Source organism: Cebidichthys violaceus, unplaced genomic scaffold (genome assembly GCF_023349555.1).
Source record: "Cebidichthys violaceus isolate CVI_PGR_0920_01 unplaced genomic scaffold, fCebVio1.0.p SCAF_17, whole genome shotgun sequence".
NCBI classification, from domain to species: domain Eukaryota; kingdom Metazoa; phylum Chordata; class Actinopteri; order Perciformes; family Stichaeidae; genus Cebidichthys; species Cebidichthys violaceus.
The window spans coordinates 9,457,515-9,480,105 of NW_027176340.1; the positions used below are offsets into that span (position 1 = coordinate 9,457,515).

At 39.0% G+C, this 22,591-nt stretch overlaps 3 protein-coding genes across 7 annotated transcripts in view; 1 reads left to right on the forward strand and 2 right to left on the reverse strand.

Annotated features, from left to right (window-relative positions):
- LOC137873986 (synaptotagmin-2-like) overlaps positions 1-6,373 on the forward strand; it is a 31,376-nt gene extending 25,003 nt beyond the window's left edge. For all 5 annotated transcript variants that reach the window (XM_068712528.1, XM_068712527.1, XM_068712531.1 and 2 more), the window contains exons 7-9: positions 353-470; positions 1,564-1,697; positions 1,871-6,373. In XM_068712528.1, coding sequence (XP_068568629.1) covers positions 353-470; positions 1,564-1,697; positions 1,871-2,086 — 468 coding nt within the window. In that variant the 3' untranslated portion in view covers positions 2,087-6,373. The remainder of the gene's footprint in view (positions 1-352; positions 471-1,563; positions 1,698-1,870) is intronic.
- Positions 6,374-7,822: 1,449 nt separating this feature from the next.
- Positions 7,823-15,712, reverse strand: LOC137873527 (protein phosphatase 1 regulatory subunit 12B-like). Its single transcript, XM_068711757.1, has 7 exons — positions 15,356-15,712; positions 11,700-11,716; positions 11,434-11,572; positions 10,004-10,105; positions 9,572-9,622; positions 9,413-9,463; positions 7,823-8,221 (listed from the first exon to the last, which is right to left on the reverse strand). The coding sequence occupies exons 1-7, from the start codon at positions 15,482-15,484 to the stop codon at positions 8,135-8,137; spliced, it is 576 nt and encodes a 191-aa protein (XP_068567858.1). The 5' UTR covers positions 15,485-15,712; the 3' UTR covers positions 7,823-8,134.
- Positions 15,713-19,009: 3,297 nt separating this feature from the next.
- On the reverse strand, positions 19,010-22,455 carry LOC137874094 (putative uncharacterized protein DDB_G0287113). Its single transcript, XM_068712725.1, has 5 exons — positions 22,334-22,455; positions 21,380-21,725; positions 19,955-20,430; positions 19,713-19,860; positions 19,010-19,573 (listed from the first exon to the last, which is right to left on the reverse strand). The coding sequence occupies exons 1-5, from the start codon at positions 22,453-22,455 to the stop codon at positions 19,061-19,063; spliced, it is 1,605 nt and encodes a 534-aa protein (XP_068568826.1). The 3' UTR covers positions 19,010-19,060.
- Positions 22,456-22,591: the final 136 nt, after the last annotated feature.

Genomic DNA, 22,591 nt, shown 5'->3' on the forward strand with positions numbered 1-22,591 from the left:
TGATTCACTGATTTACAGCTGTTCTTATAGTAGTCCAAACATTTTTCATCTTGTCTTGTTAACATTGCGTGACCTTGTAATTGTGATACTGAGATATGTGACTTTTTTCATGCAAAGATTAACCCTTCGAAGCAAAAAACAAATTCATCTCAGTGGATGGTTGAAAATCATAACGGTCCTCATTCCGAGCACAACTGTTCTATTAAGCAAGCATTTTGTCAATATTACCACGAGGACAAAAATACCTTAATTTCATCTCCATCCATCATCATCTTCTAAAACAAGCAGTTCGCTGTTGTCGGCTGATGAGCTTGTGTCATTCCTGTCTCTTCTTTCTGTGCTGCCTGATCAGCCTGAGAAACTCGGAGACATCTGCATCTCCCTCCGTTATGTGCCCACCGCCGGAAAACTCACCGTCTGCATCCTGGAGGCAAAGAACCTGAAGAAGATGGATGCCTGTGGATTATCTGGTAGAGAAAAGTTACAACTGATAAACAGAAGATGTTGAATGATGTTTAAAAACACATGATGTAGCATTGAACACATTTTAAAGGATCATTGCACTTATAACGCAGATCTAATGTGCAGGAAAGCCTAAAACATCAAATATGGAGAAAAGAAGGCAATGCACACTTTCCATACAAGTATTAAAGCTAGGGTAGGTAATCTTTAAAAACTAGCAAGAATACGCTAGACTTTAAAATGATCCAGCCCAGAAACTTGACAGTGTTGTCAACCCTTTTCCAATGAAAGTTAGACGTTCTCACTCCCAACTTGTCAAATACCGACCGTTGGTCCGCGCCCCTCGACGACTTATACCGATGCACCGGCTTTCAACTAACTCCAATGTAAACCCACCTGTGTCATTATTACTCGATAAGAGCAACTAAAGTAGTAAAAAGAGCCAGATAGTCCAAATTGTGCAGGTCGGAGGGGAGGTGTATGGGTCAAACCAACAAAGGACTTTCGTCCAGGAGACTGCTGTTTGTTTCCTGTGCAAAACTAAAAGTAAACATTGCCAATTTGTTCAGTGAGTCGTTAGTGTCATTAGTCCATGACTCGTTTGTCACTCGGTAGTGACGAGAGTAGCTAAATCAGTCAAGCTAACGTCAACAACGCTGTTTTCCTATACCTAAGTGGTTTTGCTGCCTATAAACTTCCTGTGAAAACCAAAGTTCATTTTGAAAAGACACTATGCACGTAACAAGCATATATTGACACGCTGCCCCCCACATGTAGAGGGGTACGTAGAGCATCATAGTTTAAAGCTCGGAGGCCACCGACAATTGTTTGTCATTATGAACATAAACAACGAACATGGCATATGTTAGTACTAGCCGCTGTTAAGCTAGCAGCTTGTGGAAGACCCGGATGACAAGAAATGAGTACCAGCAGATAGACAAGCAGGCAGGCAAGTAGGCTTATTGGTGACAACCAGAGATACCAGGATGTACGGAGAGTTTCAACAAATATAGGGAAGTAAATATTGCAGAAACAACACAAACTGCTACATTACAATAACTTGATGTTTTTTATTGCTGATCATACTGATGCCCTTTGCAGATCCCTATGTGAAGATCCAGCTGCTGCAGGGGGGTAAGCGCCTGAAGAAAAAGAAGACTACAGTGAAGAAGAACACTCTAAACCCTTACTACAATGAATCCTTCAGCTTTGAAATCCCACTGGAACAGATGCAGGTACGGTGCAAGTCAAACCAAAATATTCTCCTTTTGCAGTAAGTTAAATATATATATACATACGCATATAACTGTGAGTAAAGCAAAGTGTTGTTTCTCTACTTCGAAAGAAGTTTACAAGCATAATTGAATGACTTACTATAAGAAGTTACAATTCTCTCTTCCCTTCGTAGAAAATCTTAGTGGCGGTCACAGTGTTTGATTATGACAAGATCGGTAAGAATGATGCCATTGGAAAGATCTTCGTGGGCAGTAAGGCGACTGGCCTCGGTCTGAAGCACTGGTCCGACATGCTGTCCAACCCGCGCCGCCCTATTGCCCAGTGGCATCCATTGCAGCCAGAGGAAGATATAGATGGTCAGCTGGCATCCTTGAATGCAAAGAAGTAACGTGCTCCACCAACCAGCTAATGCACTAACTCAGAAATCCAACCCCCAACCCCTACTTTGCATGAAACCCATGACTTAACACGTGACTACTCGTCATGAAACCTGCTCAGCAAAAAAGAGACATCTTAGAATATCCGCTCATTCACGGTTAAGTCGAAACAAACTCTTTTCAAGCTTCACATTTCACACATTGGTGTTTGCTGGGAAGAATGGCGTTGAGTTATTGAGTGACTGGTTCATGAATGATTGACTGTTGGTCTTTCTTTCATTTGAAGAAACTTAGAAACTGATTCTTAGGGTGCTGACACTGAACGAAAGTCTTGGTGAAGACAATGCCGGAAATAAAGCTTTAGTTTATAGGGCATGCTTTACTTACCTCCCCGCTGCTCTGCATTCACCACGCACAGTATTGTATCTTGCTAATAAGTGTGCTATAACTTGCAATAGAAAGTACTGTAGTATTAGGTTATTTCCTGCATAGAGTCTGTTTAATCCATTAATGCAAAAAAGATTTAATTGAGAATGAATGAGGTCAAGGTCACTGAATGCAACAATCCATGTTGCAATGTATTTTCAAGATAAATCTGCATAAATGATTGTCTTTGTTTAATCAGCTCAGTAGAATACAGTATGGAGTAGTTGATTTTAAGTTGCTTGTTTTGTGTTGCCATGAAGGCACATCTATGCATTTAGGTTCAACACACATGTCTGTGTCCTCACACGGATCTAATGTAGGACAGGAATACAAGGGTGCCTTTCCTGATACAGTACAATACAGTAAGCTTCATTGTTTTTGTTTTGAAGAGAAACTTTTGAAAGTCATTCAAAAGTAGTCAGGGACACTGTGAATGTGCCATCTGGAATCTGTCTTGAGCATGTGTTGACCACTTGGATGTAAAACCTTACTTATCTGTGGACAAAGTAAGGATACGGGAAGGCTTATCAGTGACGTTTAAACCATGACTATGCTTCTTTTAGATTCTACTCTTACATTCTAAAAACTGTGCCATCTAACTCTTTTTTGTTGTTTTGATACCCACTTAACGGACTACATGTCTTTCTTTGACAAACGTTGTAGCTTAGCCAACATACTGCAGTACACTTCAATACTTTAAAAGTTTCTGGTGAAACAACCGGGGGATTTCTGTCAAAGACGAGATGTTTTTATAGAGAACTGAATTTGAAATGTAAGATGTAGCTGCACTTTTTCAGAGAGTGAGAATTCAATTACAAAAACGGCAGGTTTGTATAAATCTCAACAGGCCAAGTGTTCCATCAAAACATATAATACAATAAACATATCTCGGACCATTTTGCTTGAACCAAATAGAGCTGCAGAATCTAGCATGTATCATGCCTCGCAGTATTTCATGTTGTTTAGATCGCTCACTCATCGGCCACAAGCTTTGTAAACCTGGAGCCAAAGTGCTGCGACATTATGGTGTCACAACTTCATCACAGGCATACTGTGTTAGACTGATGTGCACAGGTACGGAAGCAAAGTTTGAATACTACTGAATACTTTTAATACCGCTGAACTTATAGCATTGAAATATTTTACATGGAAAAACATATTTAGATGCCCCACCTTGAAATTTCAAAGACTAATTTATTTTTGTGTGTTCAATTCACAAAATGAATTCACAATAAACTATAGTCAAGTTGCTCATTTTTTATCTTAAAATTCAAGTCAAGCTCATTCAGATGCCAAATTCCAAGATGAAAAATGATATCTTGAAAATTTGGACAAACAAGAATATCATGTAGCCTGAAGGAAATTATGATTGACAAAAAACAAAACGAAAATGAATAAATCCCCATGTTAGCATCTAGGAGTAAAATGAAGAAATGCAAATATGTGTGATGCTGATCTTTAGTATATTTTGGTCAGAAAAACCTAATAGTTTAAGTGAGCATTAGAAAATGAAGTGGTAAAAGTAGAAAAGCTAAGAATATCTTGTTTTAAAAATATCTACATTTATATTATTAATACTGTTTGTGTCGATGAAAGGGAACTTGGTTACCTTTTGTCCAAAATATAATCAACAAAAGAGAAGCTCAGATGAGAAATTATTTTCTATGAGATTTTGTGAAAATGAAAATGAAAAAAATCAAGTTTTCGTAACTGTGCAAATTATGTCAAAGAGGGGAAATTCAAACCAAATGAATTCAGAAAGATGATTTTCAAAGTGAAATATTTAAATTCTCTAATCTCAATGATATATAAATTTCAATGTTAAGCATCATTATTCATTACATTTTATAATTAGGTGTTCAGTTGAGTATAAAACTCAAATTATTACAGCCTTTCTTGCCTCTACAGGAGCTCATATATACTCACCAGAAGTAAAAAAAAAAGAACTCTGCAGGAGGGTGAACAGCAGCACACTGACTGGCCCATGCACAGTACTACGTCTCCCTAATGTTGACATTATGCATCGCGCAAATTTGTTAATAGGCTACAGCATGTACTCACAAGATGATGTAAATAGTAGCATGTTTTAAAGAGGAACCATAATTATAACGTGTATGTGTGTTTGTGTTCTGTGTCACTTTTGATAATAAAACGGAGTAAAAAAAAAAGAGTATGCACTGATTGCAAAGAGTATGTATTTTTGCTGAATGGGACTGAATGTATGTCTGAATAATCCATGTTAGGGTTCACAGGCTCCCTTTAACGCCCGGGATAGAAGCAGGGTTGCTTTGTGTATCCGCTTCGTTTGCCATAATACTGCATGATTGTCTGGTTTTCTGTCACTGTTTGTCCTCTGTGCTGCAATATGTTACAATATGATTGGGCTACAAGTTATGTAACTATTAGTCATTTCTGCTTGCACTTGATATACAGTATGTGTTGGTCACTGACCAGTGAACTGTATATATTTCAAAAAAGGAGAATATTTGCCGGCTCCTTGATTTTCTATCTCAGTGTACCGTAAGTGTTTCCTTCATCTACTCCTGCCAGATGGGTGTCAAGTCTTTTAAAGTTTATTAAATGTAGACACATTGAACGACATTATTGACTTGTAGCCCCTTTTTCCATCCGTACTTCCTGTACCGTCACATCTCATTGCTATTCAAATAAACCTGCTATCCTGTCTAATTATACTTTTTACAAAATGAAACGAGTCAATAATTTGCTTATAAACTATATCATAGTTTTTTTTTGTATTACTATTGCTTTGCTGGATTAGTTCTGTGACATATTATTGCTGCATATTATTGATGCAGAGGAGCTCCAGTCATGTAATTAAGCAATCAATAATCTTTTCATTCCAAATGTCACTTCATGAGTGAACACACTGTTGGACTAATGGATTGCAATGGGATGAGCTGGTTTTTATGTCACTGTCGCATGCTCTGAGATATCGATGCTGTGTGCTACCATGGCATTTCTAATGTGGGGATTTGTTAACCCCTGTGTGCTTTTCATTTGAGTCACTGTCATTAACTGGTAGATGAACCGTTATTTACAACACACAAGTGCATGAAGATGAACAATTACAATCTTCATCACAGTCCATCTTTCAGAGTATAATGTAGCTATCTCTCTATGTTTGAGGGGCTGAGAGAAATTCTCCATCCAATATGCAACATTATTCTTTTCATCCTGTCCTGGGGTCATTTAATAAACTCACTCTCATTTACGTGTATATAAGCTGCCATCAGATTCTGTCTCCTATATTTTTGTGTATTTGCCATAGGACCAATAGAGCCCGTATTTGTTTATCGGTGTTCTGTTAATGGACTATATGAGTCTGTCACTTTTCTGCAATGCAGGCAACAAAATCCCCGTCTTCCTGGGTCTCGCAGGCTAGCGGAGCACAGAGCAGACCCAAACAGAGCAGAACATCATTCGCAATGCAATACTGCCAACCTGCCGCTTCGATAACGGTTCCTCTTTAGTCCTCTTATGCGAACATAGCCATGACACAGAACACCCAAAGACCTGATCATCATCCGACCTACTCCATCAGGCATTCACTTCCCGAGCAACAGAGACAAGGGAAATGCTTTGACGTCTCTCTTGACTCTTGTTTTTGTCTTGTTGTAGAGGTGTGTCAATAGTTGTGCCTTTGTGTGATCTGCATGATTTATTTCCACACAAAATCCATGTTTTCCAGCAAAAAAAAAAAAAAGGGAACAAAAAGACCACAGAACTTGTACTCATATGTCGCTCTATGTAGAACTGAATTACTCAAGGAAATCCAAAATATGATATGTGGTCAGGACATATCTGTGTGTTGTGAAAATGTAACCATAGGAAATAAAGGCATTTTAAGTAGACTCGTCCTGTGTGGTGTGTAAATGGGTCAGAGGGTGCTTTTCCACTTTCGGCCAGTGGGTGGCATCATATACATCATAAGAAAAATACTTGTTGAGTACATTTTACATGAAAATGAAATCTCATTCTGGCAGGGGTCCCATGAATGTGAGATTATAAATTAGGCTGATTAAATTATTCTGAATGTAAATCAGAAGACGAATTATGAAAAGAGTGATGCTTCTAAAGCTTTCATGAAAATTTGTTTTCATTTGTAATGATCAAATTCAATTAAAGGGAAATACCCATACAAAAATAAATTGGGATGTTCTTTAGCTTTCAAAGTTCCTCATTGACATTTGCAGTTGATGGTGTCAGCTGTTCTGGAGCTTTGGGTCATATAACATGATCTTCATCAGAACTTCTCATTTGTTGTGTTTAAAGGTTCTCTATAAGGGATTCAGATCAATAATAAAGCAGCAAACAACTATTTGCTATGTAAAGATAAGATATAGTGGAGTAATGTCTACCTGAACAGAAAATGAAGTCATCTCCCTCTTGTGTGTGTTGTTATTCAAGCTTCTCCGTGCTCCGTCCACGCTGCCGGCCTTATATACATGTCTCTCTGTCTGTTACTGGTTAGCTCATGGCTGCTGCTCCGCACTGCGCTCATAAGTCGGTCACCGCTGATATTGCTGCCCCGACCGGCGTCGGCGTCGTTGAGGAAGCCTATAGCGCACACCCTCTGGTTGCCCCTCAGGCAAACATTGTTAGCACTGTTGCAATTGATTGCACTCTACGCTGTTTGCACCGTTAGCTGCTCTAGCCGTCGGCTCAGCTGTCACCATGTTGAGAGCCGTGTGGAGGCAATAGATGCGCCTTTGAGGTCGAGGTTCAAAATACACATTTGATCTTGGAAACTACAGCTGACAAAACAATCTCACTTTGGCCATCTCACCATCTGCTGATAAAGATAATGATCTTCATGTGACTGAAAGCTCCAGAACAGCTACTTGTACACATCCTTGTGGTGAGTGTGTTTTATGAATTTACATGACTTAATTCAGTCTCCAGTCTGATTTTGCTGTAGTGCTGACAGCTATGAGGCAAGGCATTTTTTTGATTATTATTATGTAATATTTGATTGCAGGTAAAAGGGAAAAGCCTGTCATTTGTGACATCATACTTCAAGGTAAAGCTCTTGAATCAGAAATGGCGCTCCCACGCTCCTGAGAAATGTAGCTCATCCATCATCCGCTGTCCCTGATACGTCAGAGACAATTTTCAAGGTCTGCATATGGAATGTAAAAAAATTAAATGGAGTTTCCATGGTAATACCTACGTGGAAATACCTGCAATATTTTGTCCATATATGTATGCAGGGATCTTGAGATGATTACGCAGTTTTAAAAAAGCTTTACTCCTGGACAGTTTGTTCATGTAAACACAGAAGAGACAAACACATGAAGTGGTCGTGTTGGCATTTGCCTTTATGTAGAAATATGTTATGAATATATAATATGAACTTTAATTTAATATATTTTCTGTCAAGGAATGTGCTACTACTTAAGATACAGTACAGTAACATGAAGCTTTCACATCTGATGTAAAATGTGACTTTATCCCTGCAAATGTAAGTTACTCAACAGACTAAAGTTTCCAACATTACAAGAAAACTGTGAACATACATTCTGTCTGAGGATAGGATGAATGTAAGAAGAATGCAGGTATATGATGGCTTCTGGTGTCTGTTCCTCTTCTTCTTATCTTTCCTGCTTCCTGTCTCACTTGGACAGTTTAGTAATGACCCGGATTAAAGCTCCATTCTCGTCCTTCAGCCTCTGGTTTTCCATCTTCAGCTCTGCTTTAACCTAAAGAAACAGCACAAGACAATGGGCACAGATGTAAAATCACATGTTGCTCATAACCTGGAGGGTTCATTGTGCTGGGTGGAACATGTCTTCTAGTAATGGTCAATATAAGAAATTAGAACATTAAAGAAACAGAAAGCAACAATTCCTGCATAGTATGCCTTTGAACAGACTAGTCGACCTCACATGCTGCATAATATGAATCGTTGCCATATGAAAACTGTACAGCTCATTTTTGTGGATGGATTCCTAGTTTTAGTTTTGAAGTCAATTCATATGTTGGTAGTATTTTCATATGCCATGCACAAAATCCTGTTTTTGAGCTGAATCTTACATGGGTCTATTTTCCAAAGTTAGTGTTTTTAGTACTAAACCTCCCTTTTGTGTTTCTACAGGCAATACTTTTTTTGATTTTTGTTGTTGTATTTTTGCTGAGCTGCATTGGATAGAAATAAGAAGAGGGACTATTTTTTAACTTTGGAAAACCTCAGTTTGTCTAACTCAGACTGCTGAAGCCTTATTTTGCCTTTAGTTTAACTAAATCCAGAATTACTAAACCAGAAGGGATATTAGCTTCACAAAAAAGTGTAATCTAGTCTGAATAAATCTGGTCAATTTAGAACAAATAGAATCGCATGTACAGAAACACTTTGAGTCTGTTCCAGTTGTGTCTGACACACAGACACAACTGGAACAGACTTGCTCATTTAAATACACACAACAGTGCTTCTCTGTTGTGAATATCTATTTTCAAACCAGCATCCCGTGTTTGTTTAGACCTCTTATTCACGGATAACAAGAGGTTTCTGTTTGCATCCTCTTGGGCAAAACACAGCAGACATCTGCGAGCGTTAGACTACAGATGAATACTGATGGCTCGCTCGCTGCAGTGTCAAAACGCTCACACATTCCACAGCCAGCGGAGCATAATGGTGACAAATGATGTCAGCGAAAACCACCGCAGACACAGCAGCTAACACCTCCGCTTCAAGTCCCGCAGACACTTTACACTGTTTGGATTTGATTGTTCGTTGTTTTCCTCATGTCATATAGGCTTTACTTTTTCCTGTGTAATGGATTCTGCAATGTTGTTAACTATTAATATTTTTAAAAGAGACTGAATAGAAAAAAAACAAGTGCATTTTAATGTAAATAACAAAAATAACTAATTTAGAGACTTATCTGAATTACCTTCAACTGTTCTTCCATATCTGATATTCTCCTTTGTAGACTCCGACTTTCCTATAAAGAAGAACATTCAACAAAGTAATTAACATATTAAAACAAGACAAACACTTTGGCTAAAAACTGTAGATGTTTATGAGCATTTGTACAATCCTGACTTCATACCTTTTTTTCTGTCTCAAGCATGTTGGAGCCACAATCTCCCGCTCTTCCCTTCTGCATAAACGACAGGTTATCACAAAAAGATTACAGTCCAAAGCCTGGAAGCTGTACATTTATACATTTTTCATAACAGTGAGCACAAGTGTCTCATATAGGATATCCAATACAACCACAGTTGCACACATAAACTCTACAGCGGCTCACTGTTATTATTCCCAAATTGCAGTGTCCTTGTATAACCGCAATCTGTCATGTCAAATTTTTCTCCCATTACAGTATTACCTGATATTACCATCAGGATGTATGGGAGACATTTCTGTGTGCACTGACAAGAATAATTGGAACGATGACTTGCAGAAACTTTCAGGCACTTTTTCAGGTGCCTCGTTCACTCTCATGAATCTGGATCTGGCACATTAACTGCGTGTACCGTACCTGTGCTCTCTGCAGCTGGTCCTGAATCATGGCCAGTTCCTGTTTACTTGTTTCCAGCCTGGACTTCAGCCTTTGATTGGTGGCCAGTGCTTTTTCATACATCTACAAAATATGAACTTGTTAGCAAAAAGGGAGCGTTTGATTGACTAACAAAACATTGGCGTCAACAGCTAAAGTGATGGTTTGTGTGGTAGTTTTAACAGTTAATATGCAACTAATGCTTTTTTTTTTGTTGCTGTGCATGAGGTCGTCATTTTTATCTCAACATTGTCTTCTGTGAAATGTGGTACAGATATCCCCGTTGCCGTGAATCCCAATGACTTTGTTTCTCCCCTGAGAGTTTAACAAACAGGTTAAAGTTTACATGCATCCACTGAAATATCTCAACATCTACTGGCTGGTTGGCATACAGGTTTGTATAGAAATTCGTCATTTCCATCATAAGTTCACATTTGTACAATTCACTTTGGTGACCCGTTGACTCTCTGTCATTGTCATCAGTCTCAGCTGATGGGGAGCATGGTAAACATGTATCAACATGTTAGAGTTATCATTGGGAGCATGTCCAAGTACAGCATCACAGAGCCGCTAGCATGGCTGTGTAGACTCTACTCGGTCACTTTCTTTATTCACTGATATGAACTTCCAGCAACAACAACTTCAGTAGTTTATAAGCTACAGAGCAGAATCAGAATTAGAATCAGAATGGGTTTATTGCCAAGTACGTTTGCACATACATCCAAGGAATTTGGCTTGGTGATTGGTGCATAACAATAAACATATTATAAGTATGTTATTAAAGTGTCAAGTGTATATTTAAAGTGAAGTGTTGAAATGTAAATGTCTGTGATTGTCCTGGGGATGTAAGTGTCCAAGTCAGTGGAGGTCCCTGGCTTTGTTGATGAGATTTGATTTGAGATTTTGAATTTACAAATCAATCTTTTAATCTATAAAATGTTAGAAAATAGTGAAAAATGCCAACAGTCAGAAAACCCAAAGATATTGAAATTACATCTACAAAATTGGAATTTATCAGGAATCTGCATAATCAAGGATATAAATAGATTATCACTCACACAACTTGATGCCAATTTACTTTCTGTGGACCAGCTGATTAAATAACAATTCAATTCTGCTCTACTGTTTATGTAACATTTTGTTGTGTACTTTTATTTTGAAATCTCTGTGTCGGTGGTGCAGCATCCTCTACAGGCCGGAGGTTCTCATTGGATAATTGACTAAATCTCAGCCATCTTGTGGTGTATTTACAGGAGGTCTTTTTAGCCGCTCTGTAAAGCACCATGATGACAGTCCTGTGCTGAAAACCACTGGTTGAGTTTAAAGTTTAAATTCTGGAAGTGAGTTCATTAATTGTCAAGTGTTCCCATTTAGTTTCTCTCTTCGTTCAACATGCAAAGTGCATCACCTGCCTTTTTATAGTCATTGTTTGCTGACTCCTCTTCTGCCCGTTTCCTTGCAGACAGTCTGTTCTCTCTTCGTAAGAAGTAGGACTCAGCGTGGTTTGTTGATGTGTCGTTGGAGACATCCGAGGATCCAGATGAGCTCAATCTGAAAACACAAGAGAGGTATAATTCAGGGTATAGCTCAGTTGCTGTCACAGAGACATCCTCTTTTTTTCTGTCAGTCTCTATTGAATGTCTTTTGTATATTAATGGTGTGAATTAGATTTGCTTACCTAGACAGTCTCTCGTGCTGAAAGAGAGGAGAAATATTTTAAAACAGACTATCTGACCAAAAGGAAAAATGCAACAACCACACCAATGTTATTTTTGTAAGGACATTCCTGATTATCTTACTAAAGGTTTAAGCTTAGTCCCAACTTAAACGTACATTAGCATAAACAAGTCATTCAACCCCATCGTGTCCTCTAGATGCTCATTACTGCACAAATAATGACGGCACACAGCTTGACTTCATCATTTGTTTCACTGGCTCTTTGGTCGTGATTTGAGATTTATGAAGCAAATCCACAAACGAGGTTGTCCTTTGTACCATGTTGACCATTCCCTCTGCATAATATTGTAAACATGCAGCTCACAGGCCATCTTTTATGACATGTACAATGTCAGCAAGCGCATTCATTATCAATAGATCTAGAAAGCATAGCTCAGTGGTTCTTTGAAGTGACATTACCATGCAGGAATTCCTCATGAAAGACTCTTTTTTTTTTTTTTTCAGTTTTCCAAGAAAAGGTTTATGGCAGTCTGAAATACCAAGCCGAGTCAAAGAAGGAGAGAGGAAGTGATCTCTGAAATAAACTGACAAGCAGAGATAACTAAACACATCCAAAAAAGGTAATAGTTCTGGCAGTGGCTTTCACAATGTGTTCATTATTGCCTGCTGAAGTTCGAAGGGTTATACGGTTTCCTTAGTGAGAGGTTTTCACTCGGAAGAGCAGAACAACAGCTTAACAGTAAAAACTTGCTTATAAAGATGAGAAATTGTAGCCTGGTGACTACAAGGGACAAAGGTTTAGTTCTTACATCACCAGTAAGAGTGATATGAACCCAAATATAAAATGCAGATGCAGATAGTTGACAAATTAAGGGAACATAAAGTGTGTTAGTAAGGTTTTGAGCCACCATGGAATAGATCAAACACTATTCTTGCAAAACATATTTCCTTATTTAGTGCTTATGATGGCAGAGAGTGCTGTCTAACACATGGTCCCATATCTCCCATATCTCCCCAAACATTGGGGTTTCACCCAAGAGACTGTTGTTCGTGAGCCAAATACTTTTGTAGCTTAAACTTAACCAAGTAGTAGTTTTATTTACTAACAGCAAGTACTTTTGTTGCATTTTTGTTTTGTTTTGCTTGAATTTCAAAGTAATTTAAGTCAAATTGTGTCAGGTAGTTGTGTTGCCTAAACCTAACGACGTTTTGTAGCGTCTTTGTTTTGCTTTTTTTACAACATTAACCACTGGTTTCGAACTGTTTCAAACTGCAACCGTAAGACGTTTCTGTCACAATGTAATTTTGTAGGAGCCAGGGTTGCTAAAAATGTAGTCAGTGCTACGATACAAGTGATTAAGTTATTCTATTTTATTTTGGCGTGGCTCTATGGATGGCATGGTTGTTATGTCGACCGGTCCACCACTTTGGTCCAGACTGAAAAATCTCAACTTCTGGATGGATTATGATGAACTTTTGTGCACATATTCATTCATGCATCCTATTGACTTAAAGTAGGAATATATAACATTTAGAACATTAATATAACAGCAAACAATTTGCTGAGATATAGCAGAGTGATGTCTACTAGAGCAGACAATGAAGTCGCTCTGTCCAATACTTTGCATCATGTCCAAATACCTGCAAAATGACTTCCCCATCGGCTCCGCTGTCCTTTGCGTTTGGTACTAATTAGCATCAGCTTGTTAGCATTGTCACTGTGAGCATGTTAGTATGCTGATGTTAGAAATGACATAACCTTTGCCTTAGTAAAGCCTCACAGAGCTGCTAGCATTGCTGTAGACTAGCACTTTTCAACAACAAAGGTATTCAAAGGGCTTTACATAGAAGATAAAATAGCAGTACGATATAAAACAGTGTCGCCATATATCCTCTCTGAACCTGCTGAACCCATCCTCTCCATTAAATGCTCTCATATTAATTATGAGAAAAGCTAATATGACTTGCTCTTTCAGTTTTTACTACATTCACTATTGCTAAAAATCAATATGTATTAACTTAGAAGAGGTCATTATCCAGCCTGCAGCAATTTTACATCAGCATATATCAGAATAATGATGCACTGAATTACTTGTTGCTGCTGACACAACTTCTAAGACAGTACATGAAGTTCCTTTATGCATTGTAGTCTATTATTTTAGACAGCCTTATTGTGACAGTCACATAAACTAAAGCCAAAAGCAGACTGGTGAACAGTTACACATCTAACTAAATCATGGAGATGGCAAGAGGAGTCCTTTAAAGAAGAAACAGGGCTTTGAGTTACAGACACCACGTGTAAACACAGCGATATGCCTCTCCTCAGACATTTACAAGATCCCTGGATCTTCCCCAGACTCTGATGTCAGCTCCTTTAAGACTCTCTCTGGACACTTGGATGTGCTCGGTAAATGGCAATTAATGATATACAGTATGCAGACTTGGAAAAAGCTCTGGTTTAGATTAAGCGACAGCACTTATAAACAGATGCTGATGGAAACACAGGCTTTTGTGTCCCGTGCATGTGAGCGACTTTGTCACTAAGCTGTCCTCCAGCCTTTCTAGTGCCATAGAGGCACTTCTTGCTTGCTGACCAGCTATTCCCAAGTGGAAAATGTGAGCTTCCCGTAGGACTAGCGGAGAGATAAACATCCATAAATACTGCGTCTGAGTTCCCACAAGCCAGTCCTAAGCGCTCTATCCCTCCTCCTCTCTGTTCCCTGTCATCCTGTCTTTCACCCCCTGCTCTCTTTCTCTCACTCTCTCTCTCTCTCTTCCTGTATCCCTCTCTCTGTGTCTCTCCATGAATCTTTCCTAAGTGGATTCTACAGATAAGACTAACTGCTCGCTACAACTTTTCTTTGGTTTTACTTGCAAGTTTTTTTCCTTCATGCTCCCGCACATCAGCATACAATTTAGTTTCACACTTAATGTGAGTCATTGCGAGCCATTAGAAGCATGTCAGAGTTTTAGAAGAAATACATCTTTATTATGGGGTGGCTTAGGGATCCAAGATGTGTACCATTTAACCACAATGTCCCTGGTACACTAATGGGGATTAAGGCAAATGTCCAAAAGATAATCGAAAAAATAACTTTATAATCGAACAAATTAACATGTTTGTAAAGTTTAAAGTTGTACAAAAAACATCTTGTTCTAATCAGCAAGTATAATGCATGATTTTATAAATATTACACTGATAAATCAGGCAAATGGAAACAACACCATCTGTAATTGTTTATATATGATTAATTGTCAATTATAGCACCCAAACAAATGCGTAAAATGATAACAAAGCTTGAAAAGTCACTGATTACGCCATCGCTTGAGAAACTCTGCTTCTACATGCGTTTTTTTGACTGCAGCACAATATAAATGAAACTATTACAATAATGATAGTGCCATTGACAGTTTAAAGTGGGCTGAAGGACATTAGAAATCCTTAGTGCCATTCCAACAGCTGTCATATGTAAACAATGTTGTTGCTTCTCAGATTATATGTCAGAGCATACGAACACACAGGAATACCGCTGTGGCTCGTTACAGACATGTGTTTGACAGTGAATGAACTCTAATGTTAGTGTTTGCATTATGTCAGCCGTGGCATTTCCTCTAACCAAACAGACACTGGAAAGATTAAAGACAGCCCGGCCTTACCCTCGGGCTCTTGGTGGTGGCGGTGGATGAAGTTGGAGAGGAGTCAGAGAGCGACTTTCTGATGCGTGGCTGATCTTTGTTGTGAGAAAGTAGAGATGACATCGCTCCCAAAGCTGCTGGCCTCCGCATGCAGCTGTAATTTGGTCCAAAGTACCTCCAAAAAGTTATTTTTTCTTTTTTTGTCTTCAACAAAAAAAAAAGCAGCAATTAAGATGTAGATGGATCTACTTATAATCCACCGACTAATATACAATTCTGTGGCTGTTTCCTTAGTTTAAGTGAGCAAGTGTGATCTTCATGCGATGGTGAGACGTTGAATATGTGATGAGCGTGAAAGAACTGCATGTGAGAGCTGTGGAGGAAGTGGTGGGACTGGGGAGTAGGCGGGCTGTAGTGTGTGTGTGTGTGTGTGTGTGTGTGTGTGTGTGTGTGTGTGTGTGTGTGTGGACATAAGGATCTGACAGCAGTATTGTTCACAAGGGCTCTCAAGGGACTCAGTCATTCAACCAAAAATGGAAAAAGTAAAGCAGCATTAGTCTTAGAGTTTTTAGGGTAGTTTCTGTAGATGAACATTGTTTACATGTGTGTATTATTTACAACGAAGCACTCTATTTTGGTTCTGTGTGTAATGTACATGAAGGTGTGCTTATTATAAGCGTTATTTCCTTTGCAGTAAAAATAAGTGTCATCTTATTACACTTTTTGTACAAAGAGGAAACTTTGAGAACCAGTGGTGGAGGAAGTACTCAGATAGAAGTAGAAGTAGCACTACAACAAGGCTACTTTGAATGTTGAAAGTAAAAATAAAAAATGTTATTTAAGTAAAAGTACACAAGTATCAAAATGAGCTCAAATGACCAAAAGTAAAAGTATTCATTTTGCAGAATGGTCCAGAATCACGTTTATTAATCAGATTTATGTTGCAGCTGGTAAAACTGGAGACAATTTATTATTTTATATTTTTAGTTCATGAGTAAATGTGCTCACTTACATTCCACCACTAGAAACAACGCTGTTAAAAATGGCAAATCCTCAATTAAAACAATTGGTAGAAGCTACATCTGGAAGTAGAATTTGAAAATACACGCAATTGAGTTGGACAAGCACGCATGTTTGTGTCAGTGTGAGATAAGAGTGTATAAAAAACAGGTTGGTCGGAGGCACAAATATACAGTTCTTAGGGTGAGACCTGTTGTTTTAATTTAATCAAGCTGGAGGCTGCATGTGTTGACAGTTAAGACGAGTTTACATACCTTTCTGAGTATGTTACGTGACACAGTTGCATTCATTATGTTAGCACAGCTCATTTGTTTGCAATTTATTCTCCTAAAAAGGGAGTGCTATTTGTGTTACTCATACTCAGTAAATGCTTGTGGAATGGGACAAATATATTTAAAAGCAAGTAACCTACACTGTAAAGTTCCACATGGCTTAAAAATAAAATCATAAACGGTCTGAATGTTGTCAAATTGATGTGTTAAGTGGTCTCAGGTGGTGATACACACCACATGATTCCATGTCTCCATTTTCAGTTTGCTTCTAATTATTTCCAGCCTGAGTCAGAGTTGGCTGTCAGAACAAGCCCCGTCCTGCACCTGCTGCAAACTAATCACAGAATTAAATAAGACAAATAGTTTCACAAATTTCCATTCCTACAGTGACACTGATGAGTGTGTGTTGCTCCACTAGCAAATTGCTCCAAAGTATGTTTTTGGATAGAAGGATTTTTTCAGTAGGAGTCGAACTGACATTGAATTGGTTTTCTGTGGTTATTTGACTAGTTCAAAACCGGCGATTATTGTTAGTTGTTATGGGGACAACGGGGCCGTGAAGTGTTGTTGCAGCTAAACACACTGCTGGATGGCTGGCTGGTTGTCTAGGTAGCTTGTCCTTCTCCAGAGTGGCGGGGATAGAGGCGGAGGGACCGCCTTGTTTTCTGTAACCAATGTAGCAATAAAGCAAGGCAGAATTAGCATGCTCGTCTTAGCTAGCTAGCTAGCTATCCGCTAGTTAGCTTGTTAATTCCACCGTGCTTTAATGCTACACTTGTTATAGAAAATAAGCCAAAGTTGTCATTGTTCTGGCGAGAGCAATGTGATTTCCTAAGCTGTGACAAGAGATTGTGGATAAAGCATTAAGTTGTTAAATGTTACTAATTTACTCTGGCCCTCTACGCTTCGTAAAGTTACCGCTCCACTGCTCGTTTTATTTGTTGCAGCAAAACCTCACCTTAGGGAATCCGTGACTTGCTGGAAGTCGTTTTAGTTCGTATATAAGTTAGCCCCCTAAAGCAGTCACAGTGGCGACGGTACACGTGAAAATGGCCACCGCTCAGAACATCCTGCTACGTTGCTTTGAATGGGAATGTCAGTTCTACTGCTATTGTATTTCTATGTTTGTTTTTTTTAAGGTTTTGGACAAACATTATTGGGGTTGTTTTGCCCATATTGTAGCTACACGTGTAGCCACTGTTGAAGAACATCATCATATTAAAGATATACAAATGATGTGTTTAACATTCAACAGTTGAACCTCCTATTAGGTTTTGCTTTACGATACCCGATACCTGTTGTCACAGCCTGGCTCATACACTGAAAACAAGAACGAGGAGACGTTTGAGAGATTAATGTAATTACTCCCATTAATAAAGTAAATCAGCATTTAAGGTCTAGTGTGTAGGATCTGGTGACATTTAGCAGTAAAGTTGCAGATTGCAACCAACTCAAACTTCTCCCTTGTGCCAAGCGTGTAGGACCCGCTCCGTATCTAGATAGAAAGGGCTCATTGTAAGGTAAAACAAGACACAGAATCCTATTTCCAAAAGAGATTACACACAAAAGAAAGCATGCTTGATATCATATTCCATTCATGCCAATAGATCCCACTAAATGCACAACATGAGAAGGCTAATGTATGATACTAATTGTTAGTAGAGTTTCCCTTACAAGTCATGAACCACTTAGATATCCCCTCCTTTACAGAAAGTTTTGTTTGTTGATTATTCTTTATCATTACGGTAGTAATCAGGCACCACCTGCTGGCAAAAAATAGCACTTTAACCTTTTCACAAAAGAGGTTCATGAGGAGAGAACAGTATGTACCAATGGAATCCTATGTACCCATTTGTACAGCATGTACACTTGTACCATAAATAACTTCACTGAGAGAAGCACTACATATGCACTTGTATTAAATTACAAGCTATAAGTACAGGCACAATCATGTCTGTCAAATTGCAAAAAACACGTTACATTTTATACTCGTCATGCATAAACAGATAAAATACAGTTAATTGAATTCAAAACGATTATATCAAATGTTTTTTGTCACTTGCCAGTTCTAAAACAGTTTGATAGTAAGTTTGTTGAAATTACTTTACATGAATTGTGTAATTTCCATCAACACCTTCTGCATTAACCAATATTGTAAATCCATTTTCATGTCTGACAAAGGAACTCTTTTTTTTTTCTTAATTGTTCCCATGTTTCTGCTGACTATACATTTTATATTTAACTAACAACAGCAATCGTATCTATACTTGTTGTCAATACTTAAATTTATAAAATTTAAGTAATTTGAACAAAACAAATACTTGAAATAATTTGCAAGAAAGTGTGCTGCGTGTAAAAATGGTTCCCATTGATCCAAATAAGACTTAAAAATCACAGTCCTGTGAACTAACGATTTCCAGGAGCATTTCAAATACTACACATCCTCCTCATTTTCCTCCATGAAGACCTCCCTATTTAATTCACCAGAATCTTCCACTACAGTCTCTCCAACTTCTTCGGATACCTCCTCTTCCAAAGGCTGGTCCAAAACATGACCGTCTACAGTCTGTTCTGCGACCTCCTCTTCTGCTGCCTCCTCAGCAACCGCCTGCTCCTCACTCTGTTCTGTATTTTCCTCGTCTTCTTGCTCCTCTGGTGTAATTTCTTCTTCCTCCTCCTCTGTAATTGCCTCCTCCTCTTGCTCCTCTATAACACCCTCCTCCACTTCCTGTTCCAGTGGCTGTTCTTCCTGCATTGCTTCCCCCTCCTCCTCCTCTGCCTCATTTTCTGCTTCATCTTCAGTATCCTGCTGCTCGTCCTTTTCCTCAACATCTTCTAGCTTCTCCTGCACCTCAGTTGCACTCTGTGTTGTAGTGGAGACAAACTCTTCTGCTGCTGAACCCTCCTCATTTGATTTAACTTTCATTGACAAAGGAGTTTTCGCCAACTGAAATAGACAGATATGTTATTCATTATTCATCCTAATGGAGTTTGGCTTGAAAAATGATGTTGTACACTGTCACTAAATACTGTAATTCATCGGGTATTTGAAAGGATAGTCTTAGAAAAAAGTATCAGGGTTTTACCTGGGAGTGAAAAGTCTGCAGCTGAGTCATGAGGCTGCTGCGAAGAGTCTGTGAAGTGGAATACTGCTCATCCAGTGTCATCTGCACTGAACTGAACATCTCCTCTAATGCCTGGGCACGCATAGCCTGCTTAGCCTCGACGAGCTCCCTGAAAAACACACACAAAACATAAATAACACTTCTTTGGAAAGTCAGCTAATTTAAATATTGTTAAAGCATGCATATAAGAGCTGTTAGCTCACTTTATTCCAGCCATCTCCTGGTTGTTTGTATGAAGTGCATCTTTATGAAGGTACATTGACTCTTTCAACTCATTCAGGTCTGAGGCTTGCCCCTCTAATTGAGCATTAAGAGACGACACCAGTGCAGCCTGATCGTCAACTCTGGAGCATGCACTGACCACAGCACTGGTTAACCCGTCCACGTTTTCAGCCAGCGCTGAGCTGGAGCTCAAACTGGCCACTACGCTCTCCTTCATAGCCTCAAACTCCTCACTCTGGTTATTGAACATGGCCTGGAGAGTTGTGACGGACAGGGCGACCTGCTTTGTCTCAGTCAGTCGAGTGTCCATCTCCTCATGGAGGGTCCAAAGCTGCGCATAGTCGGCATTCTTCAACTTCTCTGAAGTGGCCAGGGCAACCTCAACCTTCTCCTGAGCCTCTTTCTGGGCCTCCTCCAGGGCAAAGATCCTCTCCTCCACACCCAAACCTGTATCAGTCTAGAGAGTGAGAGAAATATTTAGCCATGTGGTTTGATTTCAGTTCAAACATTTGAAATCTCTTCTGAGCTGTCATATTGCTGTAGCAAGTAGGGTCGGTGTAATATGCCAATATATAGCTTTCCATTAGACAACATAAATTTGTCAGCAAAATGTAAATATTGTTTATTACTGTTAATATCCCTGGGTGTATTAGGCCATTGTGGGTAGTGATCAAAACCACTGAGCAATGTTGGATGATTTTTGGATCTATGTGATAATTTGTCAGGTATTAAATAAACCCGACATTTCAAACCAATTGCTTGTCTAGTAAATATACTATAATGATAAGCCTAAACACGGGGACAAAGCAGCTAGTAGCAATCACTGCTGATAATGAAAAAACGTATTTGGCATAAGGCTATTAATATTTCACAATAGCCGTCGGGGCTGTAAATGTCACTGAAAGTCAAGTCGTGCTAAAATTAACATGCGTTACTATCAGTGTCAAGCTCACTATTTTAAAACATCGTACATCCATAGCTTTTCAAATTAAAGTCCCATACCTAAATTGTAAATCATATTATCCGTTATAAACGCCGTACACTACACATGACTGAAAGCGTTTTTTCACGCACCTCCTTTTATATTTGTGTGTTTATTCATATTTATTGATTCGTTCTAAAAACGACAATCGTGATACAATTATTTTGAAGGCATATCACCAACATCCGGTCTTGTACGCTCTCTTTAGCGAGTTAAACGCAGCTGTTGCACAGCCATGCGTTCCCCTCCCCGCAACGCCGATATAACGTCCAAGTAAAACAGTTTAGTTATTTGACCGTGGTACACAATAAAAGAAAAAGAAAATCAGTAAATGTATGCAACATTTCAGTATTTAACAATGTCCGTGACCAGCCCAGCAGAAAAACACAGAAAAGCAAAGTTAACGTTAAACTGTGTAAGTTACCTGTGTCACCGCCACCACCTGCTGGAGGTTTGTGATTCTCTTCTGCATTGTTGTAAAAGACTCCGACAGTTGGTCGAGGCTCTGCTGCTGCTGTAAACAAAACCACCCCATTAGAGAGGCCCCGATTGTGAAGATAATAATGAACAGCAACGCAGGAGAAGAATGGGAGTTTATCTTGCTCCTGGACTGTGACACTGATGACTCCAATAAAATGGAGGTGTCTTCTTGCGGCTTCTTTGACTTGCGCTTGGCCATGGCAGCAGGAGGAGGAGTGGAGGGAGACTGGACGGAGTTGAAGACCTGCTTGTCTTCAGTGAACTGGATTCTGTAAAGTGTGGCTTCTCCTCTGGAGATTCAAAGGTATCACGTTTTTTCTTCAGCTAGACCCTTTGACCTAGTCATTCATTGGACCCCCATACCAGCCACAGCAACTGCTGGTGTGGGGGGAGTGACAGCATGTAATGTAACTGCAGTGGTGGAAGAAGAGCTAAGATCCACCACTGAAGAATAATACCACTGTGTGAAAATACCCAATTAGATGCAAAGGTCTGGCATTGATAACTTTCAAACTTACTTTCAAGTTAAAGTGCAGTAGCATTAGCAGCAACATGTGTATAAGTATCAAAATATACTTTCAAAGACTTAGAATGTGTAATGTTAAGCAACATGATACTTTTAAAGCTGGTCATGGTGTCCACAGGTTATGTGCTGTTGTGGTGTTTATTTGTAGTAATGCATCACATTTGTCAAACTTATAAATGTACATGACATTTAACTGCCTGAATAAGACTGTCAGTTAAATGTAGTGGAGTAGGAGTCAAAATTACAGGATTTCACTCTGAAAAGCAGTGGAGTGGAATTTGTTTAGAATATTAAAACACTAAATCAAATTCCAAGTACCTCAAAACTACGTATGTAAAACATTTGAATAAATGTACTTATTTATTTTCCCACTTCTGGTGCCACGTCCTATGCATAGCACCTCCATGGATCCTGGTTGTAGGTTGAAACTCACTGACAGCTGTCATTTTCAAACCAACCAATAGCGTGAATCCGTTGGCAGGAATGTGGATCATGTTGCTATTTTTTTGTAATATACCTCACTGTGGTGTACGGGGCAAGAATCTCAATTCTCAATTCCCGGGGCTGTCTTTTAGCAATTTCATTGAAGGCACCAGCAGTATCAACAGTTCTGTATTCATAGAGAGACCT

Coding starts and splice junctions, on each gene's coding strand:
- LOC137874094 (XM_068712725.1), bottom strand. CDS start 22,455: ATGATCCACATTCCTGCCAACGGATTCACGCTATTGGTTGGTTTGAAA. Junction 21,726..22,333: donor CATAGGACGTGGCACCAGAA/GTGGGAAAATAA, acceptor TTGAATCTCCAG/AGGAGAAGCCACACTTTACA. Junction 19,861..19,954: donor CAGGAGATGGCTGGAATAAA/GTGAGCTAACAG, acceptor TGTGTTTTTCAG/GGAGCTCGTCGAGGCTAAGC.
- LOC137873527 (XM_068711757.1), bottom strand. CDS start 15,484: ATGCGGAGGCCAGCAGCTTTGGGAGCGATGTCATCTCTACTTTCTCAC. Junction 10,106..11,433: donor CAAACAATGACTATAAAAAG/GCAGGTGATGCA, acceptor CATATTTTGTAG/ATGTATGAAAAAGCACTGGC. Junction 8,222..9,412: donor ATATGGAAGAACAGTTGAAG/GTAATTCAGATA, acceptor CTGTTTCTTTAG/GTTAAAGCAGAGCTGAAGAT.